The sequence below is a fragment of the Phallusia mammillata genome, chromosome 2 (genome assembly GCF_965637545.1).
Source record: "Phallusia mammillata chromosome 2, kaPhaMamm4.hap1.1, whole genome shotgun sequence".
NCBI classification, from domain to species: Eukaryota; Metazoa; Chordata; class Ascidiacea; order Phlebobranchia; family Ascidiidae; genus Phallusia; species Phallusia mammillata.
Genome location: NC_137253.1, coordinates 793,760 through 814,931, shown reverse-complemented (window position 1 = coordinate 814,931; position 21,172 = coordinate 793,760). Strand labels below are relative to the sequence as shown.

The 21,172-nt window shown below is 36.2% G+C and overlaps 1 protein-coding gene across 1 annotated transcript; it reads right to left on the bottom strand.

The window, feature by feature from the left end:
• Window positions 1-10: 10 nt before the first annotated feature.
• LOC145215542 (uncharacterized) lies at window positions 11-20,590 on the bottom strand. Its single transcript, XM_080084245.1, has 9 exons — window positions 20,548-20,590; window positions 20,296-20,385; window positions 19,740-19,850; window positions 19,456-19,638; window positions 19,329-19,400; window positions 17,993-18,082; window positions 17,826-17,936; window positions 10,269-10,358; window positions 11-945 (listed from the first exon to the last, which is right to left on the bottom strand). Exons 1-9 carry the CDS (start codon window positions 20,588-20,590, stop codon window positions 185-187), a joined length of 1,551 nt encoding a protein of 516 aa, XP_079940371.1. The 3' UTR covers window positions 11-184.
• Window positions 20,591-21,172: the final 582 nt, after the last annotated feature.

Below are 21,172 nucleotides of genomic sequence, written 5' to 3'. Positions count from 1 at the left end.
TTCATCAACATTTTAAGCAGTAAGTTTTATTTTTACATTTGTACAAATAATCGTCACTAAAATACAGAGATTGTGCACAAAGTCAAGAAAAAAATGAAACAAAGTTTATTTACAATGAAAATGTGAATTTGTTTCACAATAATTTTGTCACTGACAAAAACTTTTTGTTTTGCAGCAAACTTAATCACTTGTTTAACTTTGCTTTGTTTATTTGCAAATTCTTCTCAATCTTTGCAATCTTTTCTCCTCGTTTTTCCTCAGTTAAATCCTCCGCTGTTTTGTAAACTTCGATTGCTTTTGTGTAATATTCGATTGCTTCTTTGAATCGTGAAGTTTTACCGCAAACAACACCAAGATTGTTCAACAAAGAACCGTAGATTCCATACTTTGAACTTTCATTCCCGAACTTTGTTTCCATAAGTTCAAGTCCAAGTTTTATTGTTGTTTCCATTGATGCCAAATCCCCGATGTAACTTTGACTCCCTTCAATGTTATGCAAACACCAAACCTCCTCTTCACATCGAATTTCTTCGTTTATTTGAAGGTCGCGGATTTGCTGAGTCATGTCACGCATCAGTGGGATCACGTGATTGCGCACGATTTCTCCGTTTCTTAACTTCGAAAATAAATTAGAATTTTGCATCAAAAGTTGGATTGTTTTTTGAATTTCCCACGCACAATTCGCTACACTTCTCGCTACAGCGGAGTCGGGATTTTTCTTTACATAGAAATCTGCGGCTATGCTGGAAAACAAAATGGCTTCCAAATATTTTCCTTCATTTTGATATTTTGTGGCTTCGGCTTCCAAGTCTTCTGCAGTGACCACTAGTTGACTTTCAAATGACCTTGAAAGTTGTTGTTTTGTCGTTTTTGCTTCGTCATACTTTTTCGTGTTTAATAAATCAACATATTTTTGTACGAGTTGATTGAAGTCGTCACCTTCATCTAAAAATAAATTAGAGTTGTTTTTATAAAAATAATGAAGTTTCGAACTAAATAAAATTAAAAAAAAAATCAAAAAAAAGGTTGCGGAAACAAAAAAGATAGGTGGCGTAAAGAGCGAAATTATTAGAATAGTTGTGAATCAGGGGTAGGGCTTGGGACTGAAGTTAATTTTCTATCAGTTTTTTACAAGATCTCATCCCAAACCAAACAGCTTTAATTAACTGTCAGAATTTGAACAGTTATTTATTTAAGATAATTCATTATTATTATTATGTTCTTTTTTTTAAATTAAATTACAAAAACTTGATGTTATTGTTGTCGAAGAAAGATTTTGATGCGTCACAATGCTATTATTATTATAGTTAAAAGAACAATTTGACGTTTTCAGGTTCACTGCATCTTATGTAATAATTACCACATTAGTCCTACCATTTACGATACATGTATTTGATGTAAATTAGTGAACTAATTTTAAGTGCGTCCCTGCTATTACACCAGGGAGTCAAACTGTTTGTGATATGTGTTCAGGTAGGATTGAAAGAGCTACTAATACAGGAACTCACATCACAGACCAGTTAATTTCCGACACGTGGCGCAACGGAGCATTGGCGTTTGTTATGGCAATAATTGCTGGCTTAGAAATTTACCACGCGAGTTCCTGTATTAGTTGCTCTACCAGTTCGATTTGGGTTTAATGTCTATTGTTTTTTAGGTATTATGGTTTTTAAAAACTTATCATTTTACGGGATTATTTCCTGTGTAAAAACATGCAACCTTATACCGGTAAACACGTGAACTGGCTGTTGTTGGAAAACATACAACCACTAAATTACTGCATATCGCAGCAGAGTAGCAAAACCAACTTAAAATAAAACGGTCGCAGTTTAACGAACGAAATAGTCAATTTAAAACGGCAAGAAATTGTTTGGTTGTCCATGGAAATGCGCTCACAAGTCTAAAACAGGAACCTTTTTCAAAATACCTGAAAAAAATCACTCGACTGATTTGACTAAAACTTTAAACAGCAAACAATAAGAATTATATTTAACAATTTAAACAAAGTTGTCTGTTTGCGATGTTGTCAAAATGTGCTAAAAACGAGACGACCTGGCGAAAATCCGTTAAAATAATGAAAAGTGGAATCAAAAGTGAAAAATAAATTCGGGTCGCCGCTACTTTATAGCTGATATTGTTTTTGTTTTTTTTTCTTTTTTGATATTGGTTTTGGTTCGCTGCATGCAAAGTGTTGCCTAAACCCCGCTCTAATGAAATGCCCGAAATGTGAAAAAACCCTTATTCGAAGACTGGATTTTAGCGTTTGTCTGTGGTTAGATGTTTCGACACCAACAGTTTTGTCTGGTTGCGACAAAAAGTCCTATTTTCTTTCGAAAGAAGAAAAAAATGACAGTTTAAATAAATAATATCTGATGTTTTACTTAAACGTGAGGACAATGATTTTTAAATATTTATTACGTGTTTATTTGTGATTGGTTTACCTGCAAGTTGCTGTGGTGATGTGCTGCTGGAATGAGCGATTTCCTCTCGTGGTGCAGTGGGGCGTTTCTCATCACCGTGTCCAACTGGGGCTAAACAATAGTAAAAATGACATTTCCAAAGTGACTCTTCCAATAGAGATACCCGGCGGCTGTGCCCTGATAATGTTGAGACTTCCCCTTATTAATAAGGCGGAGGAAATACTCTATTTGCTCGTTTTTGTTTTTTTAACCAACTTTAAAATCATAACAAACAATTTATAATCGCACTAGGCAAGACGTGTAAGTTGACCTGCATCAATCTCTCAAACATAAAGAAGCAATTGAATAACAGTAATATTTTCCAAATCGTTTTCAGATTCGCTCTTTTGTTTCGTTTTGTTTTTTAATTTCCGCAGTCGTGTGACGTCAAACTGCTTCTGGCGATTTCCCAAAGCGCTTAAATACGGGTGTGTAATTAATCCAGTTCAATACTACATGTGCAATACCAGATGACAGGGCGGGTAGCTGATCAGAGGCGCAAAAATCTTGCCACAAAGTCGGGGCGATAGAAAGGGGCGAACATGCATGACCGGTGACACGTGGTTTGCATCAACTGAACCATACGGTTCAGATTTAAAAAATGTATATTTTCTGGTTCGGGTTTTTAACTGGCAATCACAAAAGACTGAATTTTTGTTGGTTCGGTTTCGGTTCGGGTTCAACTTCAAACAGAATATACCGTTTAACTCCGGTTCGGGTTTTTAGGAAAATGTAACGTATGGTTTCGGTTGTTTCGGGTTCACTGAAAAAAACGCTTAAACCGGTTCGCGGATTCGGGTTCGGTACCGGTTTGACATTTTGATTTTAAATACTTGTTGTTCTCATTTAGCTAAATTCGGGGCTGCAGTAGGGTTTGGTGGGAGGAGATTGAAAGAGAACACATCAGACCCAATTGTGATCAATGTCGATAGATGATATAAAGCGCAAAATTTTTAAAATATTAAATTAGCAATTAGACAAAGGGAGAGTTAAGTTATAATGCTAATTTAAATAATCTTACCAGAACCCAAGTAGTCTAAATTTGCACTTGTTTTCCACAATAATCTTATTTGTCTATTACTATGTATTTTCATGTTTATTAATGTTTGTTTGTTTTGTTTCTTTGCAAAATTTGCCTGGGCATATTTATTTTTACGACATTAGTTCACAAAAATTCTTTGCATCGATTGCAGCGCTAAATTAACCTCACTGCGTCATCAATTAAATAACGTGAACTGAAGTATAATTTTTATGTCAACAATTAATTTACCTGTTAGTTGCTGTAGGACTCCTGTATTGCCAGGATTGGTGAAATCTAAACACAAAAATGCCGAACCTTAGAATGCGCCAATTTTTTTACTACACTAGATCCATTTTTTTTCTTTCTTGTTTGTTTCTAATATATTGCCATTACAAAAATAGTTTCGGACAAACTTTTCCTATTACTGCGTTAAATTGTTTGAAGTGTCAGTTGCCACTAAACAAATAGTCAATGTTTAACAAACTGTAATGGCCCTCCTTTTATCCACTTTATGCAGCACAGCAACGCCTATATAGCATATGTAGCCTATATCAGGGGAATAAATCCATTTCAAATATTGAACAAACTTTTTAACTTGTAGGAATATTTTCTTTATCCCGTCACAACAATTGTTAAAAATGTAATGACGTCACAATATCCAAATGCAGGTTAATAAACAGATTGCTTAATAAAAAGCCATTAAATCAATTTCGTATTGTGCATGAAATGTTTGGGCACATTCTGTTAAATTTGTGTCGTAATTTCACGAAAAACGCCCCTAAACCACCCTTGTGTAGCACATGAGCTCAAGCCAAAAAATTTATAAAACGGCTCCCCTAGCATTTCGTTTTGCATTTTCAAGCTTCCATAATGTGTTTCCAACCGGTTATTTAAATTGTTAAACTTTTCATGCTAAAACTAGATCTAATGTTCAAGTGTAAAGCCGTCTTGGGTGAAGTCATGATTGTCAAAATGACAAGAGATGTTCACCTCTTCGCTTCGCAGAATTTTTATTACAATTTCTTGGGGGACAAATACTGTAGTGGGCTCCCGCATCCTTCTACAGTGCGTATCTTAGGGATGGATCTATTGATAAGTAGCGAAGTGCCTACCCAGGGGCCAGATTTGTTTTTTGGCGGGTAGCCAGATTGTTGAGGTAAATTTTGGGTGGCGCAGAGCGACACCTGGTGGAGAGTTAGATATTAGGTTTGAAAGAGCAGAATGTGTTGAGAAGTGTCAAGTCTCTATGAATAAAGGACCACAACATCTTTTTTGAAAACACTTTTTTTGATGAAGTTATGTTAATAAACATACAACAAGACACAAACACTTACTTGCATTTCCCGCATTCTGATTAATAACGCAGTGTGTATATGTTCCTCCAGAATGTTGGTTTGAAACATCAGTCTCTGTAACATCACAAATATGTTCTTAAATATTGTTGCAGTTTAGCCCATGTTGATAGTGAACAACAAATGTAACAAACCAACAAGAAGCAAAATCTAGAGTTGGTGCTTAAAATAAACAAAGCTTTCTCACAAACCTTTCTGGCTGAGCTGTTTTTGAGAGGGATCTGTTGAAACAAAAGAAAGTTAAATAGTGTGTGTTAGTATTTTTAAGTTGGACGATTTCACAAATTCAATTACGATGACGTAACGTTGACCCTGCAGTGGCCACGCCTTATCTGACCCCCATACATTTGTGCATAGGAAAAACCTCTATATTAGATTTTAACCCAGATTCTGGCCTTGTTTTGAATCATCAAACCAAACTTTGTCAATATAAATAACAGCGGTTTCACGCTATTGAACATATGTTCATGTTTATGTGTTTTCCACCAGCAGCCTTAACCCATTTTTATGTCACAATTTTGTGCAACCTGGTAACATTATCTATCACACAATGTCCTGTCTTGTCAGGGCTGCATGTTTTTATTAACCGATCGGATATGATTTGTGTAATAAGAAATTAACTCTGCAATGCACCAAGTGCGCAGTGCTGTTTTGTATGGTGTGTACTTTTTGATCCACAAGCTGAGATTGTTTAAGACAAGCAGCATTTATTACTCACTAAAGTGATGTTCCTCCAAGAAAACAGACTTGACGATATCTGGTTGATTTGAATTGATAAAACTGATTTCCAGCTTAATCTCCTTAATCCCGTGTTTCCAGTTTTCGTTTTCCGGTCTTTTCAGGCGGAACTGCCAGGAATCTCTGCTGCCATCCAGTGTAGCAATATGTTCCACAGGGTTTGTTATTGTGTTTTCAGCACTTACTTTGATTTCGACATCTTGTCTTTGGTTTCTGCATTTAGAGAATTAACAAGGCAAATGATTAACGACGTTGGTTCATTTCAAATTATTTTGTCTGATTTGAACCAATATCTTTCATACTCTGCTAACAGGAAAAGTTGCCATTAGGTTGCGGCACATGGAACGAACAATACACGTGCAAGGCTTATTGGGGGTTTATTATTATTTACATCAACGGGTTACTTCCATATTTTACATCTTTTATATTTGACTACAACAATCAAACTTTCCCTAAACTACATAATCCAGGCCAATGTAAAATACTTTCTCAACGCATTATATATAATTTTTACATTATACTACATACTATATACATTATAGTTTTTGTCTTAATTACTAACCTCAGCGGAATTATCTTGTCGTAAACTTTCCTGAGAGGCGTCACATGTTTTGCTGACTCAATGTTGTCACAAATAAACATATGTGCCACAATTTCGGAGACGATCTTTTTCTGGTAGGAAGGAACTGCCAGGATGAATGCTGTCTCTTTCATCAAACCAATAAACTTTCCCACAGTGCAGATCACATCATAGCTTCGTATAAAATGTTTCAATTAGTAATGTAAACATCCATGTATTATAGTAAACTGTGTGCAATGCCATACAAGCTGAAGTGCTCGGTTTGGAAGGTGAACGATCGCGTTGTTTGATCCATTAAGCATTGTGTCAGAACCTCCCAGTCGGAATTGTTTGTTTTGTGGCGAATCTGCATAAGTTGAATTATACTTATTGTTACAATTTGTGATAGTAGAAAAACTGTTTTACCGTGACAAACACAACCCATTTACCCACTAAATAAGTTTTACTTACTGTGACAGAAACAGGAGATTCTTCGACATTCCGGTAACATGTAGGAAGTGTGATTTCTATGGGTTCCTTGAAACTGAAACCTTCTGGTTCACATTTTAACATCGGAGTGAGTCGGCGGGTGAAATCATTCTCCACGTTTTTTGGATAAATCTTTATAAATAAAAGCAACACTCTGATGTGAACTGTTTTCTTGCTTTTTGTTTTACTTCGGCAACAAAGCTGTGAAAGTAAATTCAACACATGATCAACGCATTGCAATAATCTATCGATAGACAGATAACGTTTCCAAAACCACAAATACAGATCCTTTACATGTGCGAATTCGTATAAGTTTGAACCACTCCTTTGGACATAAACTTTTCAACAAGTTCACGTTTGCAAGTAAAAGCAGTGAAAACAAAAATCTGCCCTGCTTTTAAAAAGGGAAATCCAGCATATCACAATTAATGTTTAAGTTTTGAATACCTCTACTGGGTTTTGGTATCCATAAAATGAAGTGATAACAAATCTAACTTCCTCATCACATGCATCTGCAGGGATTGTAACTTTACAACCACCCGCTGTCAACGTTCCTCCTTTTGAACCGATGCTTTGTGAATCGGTGTGAACAAAATCTTTCTATTTGCGAATAGACAAAAAAGATTTTAACGGTGCACATAAAGTATTGATGAGCAAAACTTTCTTTTTCAGGATCCGTTTCAAAAATAGATGATGGAAACAAGAGCCCTCAAAAGTAGTGATGTACCGAATCGGCGAAATTTCGATTCGGCCGAAACCGAATATTCGGTGGTTTTGCCGAACAAATTCTGCCGAATCAACCGAATCATTTATGAGGCCACGCGCAGTCGTATGCTACGCGTTTGACATAAAAACATAAGTTGATCTACCATGCAATTAGTGCAGAACGGTTGTGTTTTGTCCTTATTTTAGTTCTGTGGGGTTTAACATTGCCTTAAGCATAATTTCCAACCCGGCAATGAACTACTGGTTAGTAGTCTGCAGTGGGAAAAACGATAATGTGTTGAAAAATATAATGCTTGGCGCGATTTTTGTTGGTACTAAGCAGAAAAGACACGTTTACGCTTTAAATGTGTGTTCGTAAAAGATTCGGTTTCGGCTGAATCGCAAAAAATTATTCGGCCAAAACCGAATCTTTGCAAAAATGACCGATTCGGCCGAATAAATTCGGCAAACCGAATATTTGGTACATCTCTACTCAAAAGTGGCAAAAAAGGCCTACCGATTTTTATTACAAAGATTAATAAGAGAATACTGTTAATTGCAAGAGATTATTGTGGTTTAAATTTCGATCAGGATTTTTTCTATGATAGTTGTGTTTGCAGATAGTAATATTGATTACAATAGTATGGTTTAAATTTTACAGCCATTTCGGAAAATATTTTTGTCAAATTCTGTTACTTTCTGGTAGAGATAATCCCAGTGTCTTTAGTGTTAGTGGCAGCCTACGAAAAAGCGTGGCATGTTTCTTCGCTGCAAATTATACGCACTTTTTCCTTTGGATCTTCGTTGTGATGTCTGGAAAGATTTGCTTTGTTGAATTGCAAATTCCTCTCACTGCTTGCAATCCATTCTGCTCGTTGTTTCTCAGTTGAATCCTCCGCTGTTTTAAAAACTTCGATTGCTTTTGTGAAATATTCAACTGCTTCTTTGAATCGTGAAGTTTTACTGCAAACAGAACCAAGATTGTTCAACAAGCCACCGTAGATTTGATGCTTTGAACTTTTATTCCCGAACTTTGTTTCCATAAGTTCAAGTCCAAGTTTTATTGTTGTTTCCATCGATGCCAAATCCCCGATGTTAAGTTGGATCAGTTCAATGTTCAACAAACACCAAGCCTCCTGTTTACATCGAATTTCTTCGTTTATTTGAAGGTCACGGATTTGCTGAGTTATGTCATGCATCAGTGGTATCACGTGATAGCGCACAATTGCTCTGTTTCTCGACTTCGTAAATAAATCAGAGGAATTTTTCATCAAAAGTTCGATTGTATTTTGAATTTCCCACGCACAATTCCCTACAATTCTCGCTACAGCGAAGTCGGGATTTTTCTTCACATGGAAATCTGCGGCAATGCTGAAATAGAAAATTGCTTCCAAATGTTTGCCGTCATTTCGACGTTTTGTCGCTTCGGCTTTCAAGTCTTCTGCAGTGACCGCTAGTTGACTTTCGAATGTCCTTGAAAGTTGTTGTTTTGTCGTTTTTGCTTCGTCATACTTTTTTGTTTTTAATAAATCAACATATTTTTGTACGAGTTGATTAAAGTCGTCACCTTCATCTAAAAACAAATCAAAGCGTTGTTTTAATAAAAATAATGAATTTTTGAATTAAAAAAAGATCAAACAAAAATTGGTAAATTCCGATAAGTGGAGTAAAGTGGTAAATTATTTGATTCGGTGTCAAACAGGGGTAGGGTTAAAATTTTCAAACAGTTTTTTACAAGGTCTTATCCCAAACCAAACAGAATTAATTAACCGTCAGAATCTTTACGGTTATTTATTTAAGACATATTTTCATTATAATTTTCTGGTGTTTTCTAAAATTGAATTGAAAAAACTTGATGGTATTGTTCTCCAATAATGATTTTGTTTCGTCACAATGCTGTTATTATTATAGTTGAAAAGAACAATTTGATGTTTTTCAGCAAAGCTAGAAGCTGCTTTTCTGTATATTTACAATTTAAACAAACTACATATTATATAATGATTAACCACATACACCAATTGCGATACATGTATTGGATTTAAATTTGTCAACTAATTTTAAATGCGTCCCTATTTTTACACCAGGAAGTCGAACCGCTTGTCATATGAGTTCGGGTTCAATAATTATTGTTTTAAGGTATTCGGATTTTTAAAAAACTTCATCATTTGACGAGGCTGTTGTTAAAAATATGCAACCACTAAATTACTGCATATCGCAGCAGAGTAGCAAAACCAACTTAAATTTAACGGTCGCAGTGTATACACTTACGAACGAAATATAGTTAATTTGAAACGGCAATAAGTTGTTTGGTTTCCCATGAAAGTGCGATTCTGCTTAAAACAGGGATCTTTTCCCAAAGCATGAAAACCGAAAAATGAATCACTAGGCCGATTGTGCTGAAAATTTGAACAACAAACAATAAGCAATATATCCAACAAAATAAAAAATAAAATCGTCTAATTCTTATCGATTTTGTCAAAATGTGCTAAAAACGAGACAACCTGGCGAAAATCCGCTGAAATGAAGGAAAGTGGAATTGAAGGTGAAAAATAAGTTCGGGCCGTCGCTACTTTATAGCTGATTTGGCCCGCTGTATACAAAATGTTGCCCAGCCCCGCTCTAACGAAATGCCCGAAATGTGACAAACCCTTATAGGAAGATTAGATTTTGCCTGTGGTTAGATGATATGTTTCGAAACCAACAGTTTTGTCTGGTTGCGGCAAAAAGTCCTATTTTCATTAAAAAGAAAATAAATGACATTTTTCATCATAAGATTTGTCAACAAACTATTTGACACAAATAATACCAGTTGTTTTACTTGAACGTGGAGTTAGCATTGAAACGGTTTTGTATAAAAAGTCTGCTTAAACCAGAAAGATTTGGTCGTCACATTTACAACAATGGCTTTTAAATAATCATTACGTGTTTATTTGTGATTGGTTTACCTGCAGGTTGCTGTGGTGATGTGTTGCTGGAATGAGCGATTTCCTCTCGTGGTGCCGTGGGGCGTTTTTCATCACCGTGTCTAACTGGTTCTGAACAAAAATGACATTTCCAAAGTGACTTTTTCAAAGGAGATTTGCTACGGACCAACAATGTAACTGCTGACATTATGGGAATAATTATAATTTCCAACGAATCATTTATCTCATATTTGCTGTGTGACTTACTGCCGATGGGATTTCCTTATATTATTAAGAAGGGGGAAAAACTTTGTTCGCTCGTTTTTTTTTCAAGCAGCTTCAAAACTATAACAAACAAATTATAATCGCACTACGCAAGACGTGTAAGTTGACCTGCAGTAACCTCTCAAACATACAAAAGCAATTGAATAACAGTGATATTTTACAAACCGCTTTTAGATTCTTTTGTTTCGTTTTGTTTTTTAATTTCAGCAATCGTGTGACTTCAAACTGCTTCTGGCCATTTCCCAAAGCGCTTAAACACGGGTGTATAATTAATCCAGTTCAATACTACATGTGCAGTACCAGATGACAGGTCGGGTAGCTGATCAGAGGCGCAAAAATCTTGCCACAAAGTCGGGGCGATAGGAAGGGAAGGACATGCATGACTGGTGACACGTGAGTCACATCAACCGAACCATGGAATACGGTTGCCATGGCATCCGACATGCATAAAATAGCGACATGCATATAAGCACTGCACTTAAGCTCAGGTGGCAACGGTAGTTTTGCAAAAAAAGGCCTTTAGAATCATAATTTAAACGATGCTAAACGCTTACTGGTTCTGGCCAGGTACTTTTGGGTTTCTAGCCGGTTTGAGGCCTGTGTTTCTTAAAAAAAACTGGCTTGATTTGGGCCAACCTTTACACTCTGTCAGTGTTTTATAGAAAAATCTACCTAACTAAGTAGCCAGTTGCTGGACCTGACCTAATGTCAAACAGCCGTAAAACGCCTTGTTCAGGACCAATTGTGTATTGTGTTTGTTGTCTTGGTCTTTCCTTTAATGTGCTTCTCAAAACCGATTTGGGTTCGGGCCGGATTTCAGGCTTGTACTTTCAGAATCGAGCCGGGTTCGGGCTCCAATTCCAAGCCGGTTTACATCTCTGTGCAGACAGCCGAATTTTGACTGACCTTCAGCGTTTATTGCATTTGAATATGGTCACTAAATGTTCAAAAAATTCAAGGTTTTGTTTTTTAACAAACAATTTATAGTCGCACAACGCAAGACGTGTAAGTTGACCTGCAGTAACCTCTCAAACACACAGAAGCAATTGAATAACAGTGATATTTTCCAAATCGTTTTTTGATTGTTCTTTTTTTAGGAAGAGGCGGACATGCATGACTGGTTGTTCGCTTCAACTGAAGCATGGGAAGCGGTTGCCATGCCACCCTTTAAAAACAAAATGGCGACTTGCAAAGACTGACACTACAGCATGGCGATGGTTAGTTGGGTTTTAATTGTCACTTTTGGCAAACAAGGCCCACATAATCAGAATTAAGACGATGGTAAAAGTTTACTGGTTGTAAACAAGTTGCAGAAAGCTTAATTTTGTTTGAATTTCAGCGTTTATTGCATTTAAATGTATTCGAATACTTTACGAATACGTCCATGATTTTATTCGAATTAATGAATACTTTGGTAATTTTTGAATAGTTGACAAAAAACAACAACGTGTAATTCGAATACTATTACGTTTGGGTTTATGAATTGCAATTCATTTGTAAAAATGTAAACCAACGAGCTTTGTTTTGAAAAAACACATGCTTTACCTGTCATGTGCTGAGAACAACATATTGTTTCAAGCTTTATAACACAATTACATTCATGTTACGTCACAATCAAAGTTGTATGTGTGATTGTTTTGCAACATAAACCAAAACTTGTCCAATCGGGTCACACTCACTGCCAAATCGAATTGTATTCGAATCTATGGCAAAACTATGTGGCAACATATTCTAGGCTTCTTCTATAGTCTGGAGGTAATCGACCAGGGGCGGCTCGTGCTAGGGTGCTGCGGAGCTGCAGCACCCCTTAGATATTTTTACTTAATACACCTACCATAATATTACAAATAACTTTTATTATTTTTTATTTTATTTATTCCTTAGCAAAATATAATAAGCATAATTTCCGCCCTAATCTCCTATTTTTTCATTAAAAAAAATTTTTTTTTGATCACTAATGAAAGGTGAAAAATAAGTTCGGGCTGGAACTGCAGCTCCAGTTTTCTGACGTTTCATGACGTTTTTCGGTTCTGCGCATGCGCACTTTGAAAAGCTACATGCTGGGCGAAATAGGAGCCAGGGTGCTGCGGCTCGCGCAGCTCCACCAATCACGTAGCGTGTGACCTGGGCACCCGGAAGTAGTTGTCTGTTCCGCGTTTATCGTGTGCCAAAGCAAATCACGTGTACCATCCGGTCCGACAATGAGTACAGTACGACAGTTATTCTTTTTTAATCATTTTTACAGTTTTTGATTGAAAGGTAAATCACGGCTTTTCAAGATTCTAATTCGGTGACTGTAAGTGAGCTTCAGCAACTTAAGTTTTCGCAGTTATCAAGTTCTGAAAGAGTAAGTATAAAGAAAAAAGGGCGTCCAACGATATTCAACTTTGTTAGCCAGGAATGAGCCACAACAAGAAATATATACGCAGTTTTAATTCTGAATGGTATTAAAAGAAAAAATGGCTTTGTGGTTGTGAAGTTAAAAATGCACTGTTCTGTTTTCCATGTTTGCTGTTCGGAGGTGATGAAAAATGCTGGACAAAAGATGGTTTTACAAATGTAGCCAAAATTGGTGAGAAAGCAGAAAAACATGAGAAGTCAAAGAAGCATGTGGACAATGATTTTTCACTTTCACTTTTGGGAACTGTAAATATTAAGGAAAAACTTAGTGAGGCGTATAGACTTTCAATTATTGAACACAACAAAAAAGTGAAAAAAAATCGTGAAATTTTGTCCAAAATAATAGACTGCATTTTGTTCTGTGGAAACTTTGAAACTCACTTACGTGGACATGATGAAAAAGATTAGTATTGATATAATGGACATGTACCGTGTAGCTGCTAAATTGTTTCACAGGAAGTGTTTCTTAAGAATGAACATTCTACAGACAAGATAGTAGTGACCACCAAGCACATCCTATTGTTGACAAAGAAAAGCTAGTTACTGAAATGAAAATGTTTCTGTAGATCTGATGTTCATGATTACTTTGAAAATAATCTAGATGCTAAGCTGCAGACAGTGAAATTACTAGGATGAAAAATCCTTTTTGCTGTTTCCATGAGTCTTTCAAAGGCAAAACAGTTTGGATGCAAACCTTTGTTAGGAACACCATTATTTCCAAAAGACTTGCACTTGCAGTGCTAGTACTAGTACTAGTACTAGTACTACTAAATAGAAAAACAGTTTCTCAGTTGTCATTTGCAATCAAGGAAGAAGCTATATCAATTATCATGCCCAAACTATAACTTTATGATTCATTTCGGTTGTAAAAAGGAAGCACAAGGTTTAATAATATGGTTAAATTTAAGCGAGAGTGTTGAAAATTTTAAAGCTTGGAGTTTTGCACTTAAAAAAAGCAATTATAAGCTATTTGCCAGCAAATAAAGCAGCAATTATAGCAGTTAAGAATCTGGAAGGCAAATAACAGTCTGTACACAAAAATTCAAAAAATATGTTAAAATAAACAAGTTCTGACACAAATGTAAAGTGGTTGTTAAATTTGTCAGTTATGATACCAATAAACAGCTGTATGGCTAGTTTTTTGTGTGACAATTATAATCTGTGAAGTGTCAAATAATATGTTGAAAACGCTGACTGTGACCATAAGGTTACTTAAATGAAACATGACCATTTTTTTATAAATGTTGTCGAACTGAAATACTTCGACCTTTTTCGAATCATTACTTTTTTTCTATATTCTTGTTGTGTTTTACCGTATTTACAACCGCTTAGATTCGAGTCTGTGTCACGTGTGTTTTTGTTCCACATAATTACTGCATGTTATGGTGTTTAGCCGTCGCTGTACAAGTAAACAAAATACACAAATGATATCGTCTGCTGTTTACACTCGTGTACATTATTGCGTAACATAAATTAAGTCACAATGAAGTTTCTAATTAAGATTTGCATTACTTGTTTTTCTACGCAAAACAATGGCTAGAAAACTATAAATGTGGGTTTTCGATATATTGCCAACTTACATTTGTCCAATAAAGGCTAAAATTTTGAGCAGCACCCCCACAAATTTTAGGCACGAGCCGCCACTGTGCAGTAATAATGTGGAACAAAAACACACGTGACACAGACTCGAATCTAAGCGGTTGTAAATACGGTAAAACACAACAAGAATATAGAAAAAAAGTAATGATTCGAAAAAGGTCGAAGTATTTCAGTTCGACAACATTTATAAAAAAAATGGTCATGTTTCATTTAAGTAACCTTATGGTCACAGTCAGCGTTTTCAACATATTGTATGACACTTCACAGATTATAATTGTCACACAAAAAACTAGCCATACAGCTGTTTATTGGTATCATAACTAACAAATTTAACAACCACTTTACATTTGTGTCAGAACTTGTTTATTTTAACATACTTTTTGAATTTTTGTGTACAGACTATTATTTGTCTTCCAGATTCTTAACTGCTATAATTGCTGCTTTATTTGCTGGCAAATAGCTTATATTTGCTTTTTTTAAGTGCAAAACTCCAAGCTTTAAAATTTACAACACTCTCACTTAAATTTAACCATATTATTAAACCTTGTGCTTCCTTTTTACAACCAAAATGAATCATAAAGTTATAGTTTGGGCATGATAATTGATATAGCTTCTTCCTTGATTGCAAATGACAACTGAGAAACTGTTTTTCTATTTAGTAGTACTAGTACTAGTACTAGCACTACAAGTGCAAGTCTTTCGGAAATAATGGTGTTCCTAAGAAAGGTTTGCATCCTTATCAGTGTTAAAAAGAACTGTTTTGCCTTTGAAGGACTCATGGAAACAGCAAAAAGGATTTTTCATCCTAGTAATTTCACTGTCTGCAGCTTAGCATCTAGATTATTTTCAAAGTAATCATGAACATCAGATCTGCAGAAACATTTTCATTTCAGTAACTAGCTTTTCTTTGTCAACAATAGGATGTGCTTGGTGGTCACTACTATCTTGTCTGTAGAATGTTCATTCTTAAGAAACACTTCCTGTGAAACAATTTAGCAGCTACACGGTACATGTCCATTATATCAATACTAATCTTTTTCATCATGTCCACGTAAGTGAGTTTCAAAGTTTCCACAGAACAAAATGCAGTCTATTATTTTGGACAAAATTTCACGATTTTTTTTCACTTTTTTGTTGTGTTCAATAATTGAAAGTCTATACGCCTCACTAAGTTTTTCCTTAATATTTACAGTTCCCAAAAGTGAAAGTGAAAAATCATTGTCCACATGCTTCTTTGACTTCTCATGTTTTTCTGCTTTCTCACCAATTTTGGCTACATTTGTAAAACCATCTTTTGTCCAGCATTTTTCATCACCTCCGAACAGCAAACATGGAAAACAGAACAGTGCATTTTTAACTTCACAACCACAAAGCCATTTTTTCTTTTAATACCATTCAGAATTAAAACTGCGTATATATTTCTTGTTGTGGCTCATTCCTGGCTAACAAAGTTGAATATCGTTGGACGCCCTTTTTTCCTTATACTTACCTTTTCAGAACTTGATAACTGCGAAATCTTAAGTTGCTGAAGCTCACTTACAGTCACCGAATTAGAATCTTGAAAAGCCGTGATTTACCTTTTAATCAAAAACTGTAAAAATGATTAAAAAAGAATAACTGTCGTACTGTACTCATTGTCGGACCGGATGGTACACGTGATTTGCTTTGGCACACAATAAACGCGGAACAGACAACTACTTCCGGGTGCCCAGGTCACACGCTACGTGATTGGTGGAGCTGCGCGAGCCGCAGCACCCTGGCTCCTATTTCGCCCAGCATGTAGCTTTTCAAAGTGCGCATGCGCAGAACCGAAAAACGTCATGAAACGTCACGAAACGTCAGAAAACTGGAGCTGCAGTTCCAGCCCGAACTTATTTTTCACCTTTCATTAGTGTTTCAAAAAAAAAATTTTTTTTAATGAAAAAATAGGAGATTAGGGCGGAAATTATGCTTATTATATTTTGCTAAGGAATAAATAAATAAAAATAATGAAAGTTATTTGTAATATTATGGTAGGTGTATTAAGTAAAAATATCTAGGGGGTGCTGCAGCTCCGCAGCACCCTATAGCACGAGCCGCCCCTGTTACTGCATGTTATGGTGTTTAGCCGTCGCTGTACAAGTGAACAAATTACACAAATGATATCGTCTGCTGTTTACACTCGTGTACATTATTGCGTAACATAAATTAAGTCACAATGAAGTTTCTAATTAAGATTTGCATTACTTGTTTTTCTACACAAAACAATGGCTAGAAAACTATAAATGTGGGTTTTCTATATATTGCCAACTTATATATGTTCAATAAAGGCTAAAATTTTGAGCAGCACCCCACAAATTTTAGGCACGAGCCGCCACTGTAATCGACAATTCGAATTGTATTCGTAAAAATGTAGTTATGTATTCGATTTCACGAATCTTACGTTGCCAAAGGCTGACAACAATTCGAATTGTATTCGAATGAATTTACTTAAGCTTTTGTATTCGTGAATTGTTTATTCAAAAGTTAACATCAACTATTCGAATTGTATTCATGCACTGTCGAACGAAATCCAAAATCATTCAAATACAGCATGACGCCTGAAAAACATGTATTCGAATGCATTCGAATACGAATGACGAATACGAATTGCCCCGTGTCTGGTTTCAAGGCATTTTGTGGAATTTTTATGTAAATGGTGATTATGAACCAGCTAGCTATAGATTTGGAATTGTCCACCAACTATCTGCAGTTCCAGTCTGGTTTATTCGATAGAGCGTAGTTATACCAAATAAGCCTTTCTGAATTGCAAAAAGGTACCTAATAATTACGACTGTACATTGAGGACACTAAGGACAAATGTAAAAACGCTTTTCTAAAATCAGGTCTGAACCCGGTTTTTAACTAAATGTCTACGCTGATTCGTGTTCCGACTGTAAAGGTTTGCTGTAAAATGCCAGGTAAGCCTTTCTGATTTGCAACAGTTGTGAAAAACTGCACTTCGGTTTTCATGTACATGATAATTAATAACTTTAAAATGTTAGCAATTGATTTATATGCAGTTTGCTGTGATGATTTGCTGGAAGTGGAACTTTCCTCTGTAGATTCGGGTTCGAGGCAAACTTCATGATCAAATTTTGGATTGATAACTAACATCTGTGTAAATTTGAATACGTTTGAAGCACTCTTTCTTGATCAAACGCGTGGAACAAACCAGCGTTAGACAGAAAAAAAGAAAGAAATAATACGGACAAAACAATATACGTCTCATTTAGGGAAGGAAGAATATTTTTTTAAAACAGATTTGTCAATAAACTTACTCAAAATAAATAATACCTGATGTTTCACGTAATTGTGTCTTTTTGGGAGGATTAGCACCAGAATGCTTTTGAAATTTTGAAGAAGTTCGTTTAAAACCAGAAGTTTTCCGCAAAATGAGGTCGCCACCTTTACAACATTGACTATAAATGTAAAGTTATGCGTGTTTATTGTGATTGCTTTACCTGCAGATTGCTGTGGTGATGTGCTGCTTGAATGAGCGATTTCCTCTCGTTGTGCGCTGGGGCGTTTCTCATCACCGTGGCTGATTGGATCTAAGCAAAAATGAAATGAAAATGCCATTTCCAAAGTGACTTTTTCAACTAAAATTTGCTACGGACCAACCATGTAACTATCAACATAATATGGACAACGAACAGGCAGCTTCATAACAAATCATAACAAACAATTTATAATCGTATTATGCGAGATGTGTAAGTTGACTTGCAGTAAAATATTGCAGCCCGATGGAGTATTGTGACGTATCGACAACCATTGGTGTGGCTGATTGACCCAACAGCATGGTGGTCGTTAGTCCGCTTTTAATTGTCAGTCTCAGAGTCAGAATGTTAACGATGGTCATAGTTTACTGGTTGTAAATAAGTTGCAGACAGTCGAATTGTGGTTGACCTTAAACTTCCGTTGCATTTAAATATACTCACTTGAACATAGTAAGAATAGGTCGTGCATTGTACCATTTTTATGTAAAAACCTGGAATGAATCCTCCAAATTTATAAAGATTGGTGATTATGAACCAGCTTGCTATAGAAAATTTGTCCATCAGCTTTCCGCAGTCTCAGGATGGTATAATTGATAGAGCGTACAGTCATAACTACACGCCTTTCTTTTTCGCAAGCATTTAAACGAAGCTGCACTTCGTTTTCCTTGTATGTTAGATACGATTGTACGCTGAGGACAAGCGTGACAACGTGCGAACTTTTCGAAATGAAGTCTGAAACTGGTTTCCAGTTAAAAACGTCAAACTCAAAAAGTTCGTTGTAAAATATCATGAATAAATTATGACACTCACTGTAAACTTTGTGGTGGAAAATTAGTGGTAATTCAAATATATGTTGGTGTATCATTGTCATGTTCCGTTTTCATGGTTACGCAAAAGATTGAGACTGACTATCGGAAGTTCCTTAACATCTAACGCTCGTGTACTCTGATCGGCAAAGAACCTTTCCTTTTACATTTATTCACGTCCACCAAGCCCGCAGGCTGCATGTTTGACACCCCTGGTATAAGCGCTCAACATCTGCGTTGTGTCGTCCAAATGTTTAAGACTGACACTATATTCCATTGAAAATTGTTTGGTGGTTTTTAAAGGTCCACAGAAGAGATGATTCCTTTCTCTTGCTCCAAAATTTACGAAAAAAACAAATCATTTTCTTCATCATTTAAAATACGAACACCGCGCAACGTGTGGTGTATGCAAGCCCGAATCCGGAACGCTTTGGACTTATTGTTACAACATAGGTTTCAAATTGTTATTGCCTACTTATTTGTGATTGGTTTACCTGCAGGTTGCTGTGGAGATGTGCTGGAATGGGGAATTTCTTTCACCAGGGTTCTTGCAGGTCTTGTTTCATCTAAACACAACAAAAAACTAAAAAAGCGTTTTCGTTCAACTTTGGAAACGTTTACCAAGGTGCTGTGATCTGCTACTGGTGGGAATTTCCCTTTGTTGAGGATGAGGAGACTGTATGTGCTCTTGAGCGCCCCCTGTTGGTTGACGCGCGTGTTGCTGTGGTGATTTGCTGGAATGAGAACTTTCCTCTGTAGATTCGGTGGAGCGTTGAACTCCGGTACTTGCAGGATTGCTGAAATCTAAACAAAAAGGTGACCTTAGAATGCGCTTAATACATGTTTGTATTTATATTCCACAACTTAGCGCAAACACAGTCGATTAGGTTTTCAATCTCTTATACCCGGGTGCTGAGGTTGGGGGGTTTCCCTTGAAACATCCACAGACAATGTTTTCGGTTGTGTGATTTCTATGGATGTATTGGCCTCCTTATTCTCTGTTCCTTCGATGGCATCTAAAAATGTAACACAAAATTATCGGTCACAGTGCAACTATCAGCATTATGAGGATATCTACAAGTTTCAGTCAATGTATTTCATACCCGGCTGCTGTGATCTGCTACTGGTGGAAATTGTAAAAACTGTGTAAAAACAGGCAATTGGGCTGAAAATTGAAACTACAAACAATAAGCAATATATTAGAAACATGAATCAATTCGTCTATTTCTTTGCGCTGTTGCGACAAAAATCCTATTTTCATTCGAAAGAAGAAAAAAAATGACTGTTTAAATAAATGATGTTTTACTTAAACGTGAGGATAAACACTGGATTTTGGGAGGAATGGCACTGGAATGCTTTTGTAAAAGAAGTTTCGTAAACCAGAAACCTTAAAAAATGAGTCGTCAGATTCGCAACAATGGCTTTTAAAAGATTATTGCGTGTTTGTTTGTGATTGGTTACCTGCAGGTTGCTGTGGCGATGTGTTGCTGCAATGGGCGATTTCCTCTCGCGGTGAAGTAGGGCGTTTCTCATCACCGTGTCTAACTGTAGCTAAACAAGAGTAAAATAGACATTTCCAAAGTGACTCTTTCAGTAAAGATACCCGGCTGCTGTGCCCTGATAATGTTGGGACTTCCCCTTATTGATAAGGAGGAGGAACTATTTTATTCGTTCGTTTTAGTTTTTTTAACCAGATTTAAAACTATAACAAACAATGTTTTTCGCACTCGGATGACATAAAACTGCTTCTGGCCATTTTCCAAAGCGCTTAAGCACGGGTGTATAATTAACCCATGTTGATGGTTTGGATCACTGCGAAGCCAAATGGCTGAAACTTACTGGCGCAACGCTTAATATTCAAAAGATGTTGCTGCCCAAGATTCGATAATTTTCGTGATCGTGTTTCATACTTGTGTGTGTCTGTGGTCAGTTATTGCACGGCCTTTGGGTACGGTTTACGGCAGTTTAATTGTTTAATTTTTATCTTCTTTTATCTTTTTTATCGTTTTATCGGCTTTTAGTTGCGAGCGCCTTGGGTTTTTTTGCTACCCCCCTTTTTCTCTTTACTTTTGTCCACGGTGTAGGTCTTGCCAGCTTTTCACAGGTGTTACGTTTAGGTTTTCCAGGCGTTGCTGGGTTTGCAAGGTTTTTAACGATTTTGTGTTTGGCGATACTCGCGTTGTTGAGTTGCTTAGAACATTGTGTTTGTTTTACATTCTTGATATTTTGGTGTTGATCTATTGCGTTTTTCAGGAACTGATGATGCCATTGTTAAGCGAAATATATATTCCTACTTTCTAATTTACTAAATGATTCGGTTGGCAGTTGAGACAGTTCT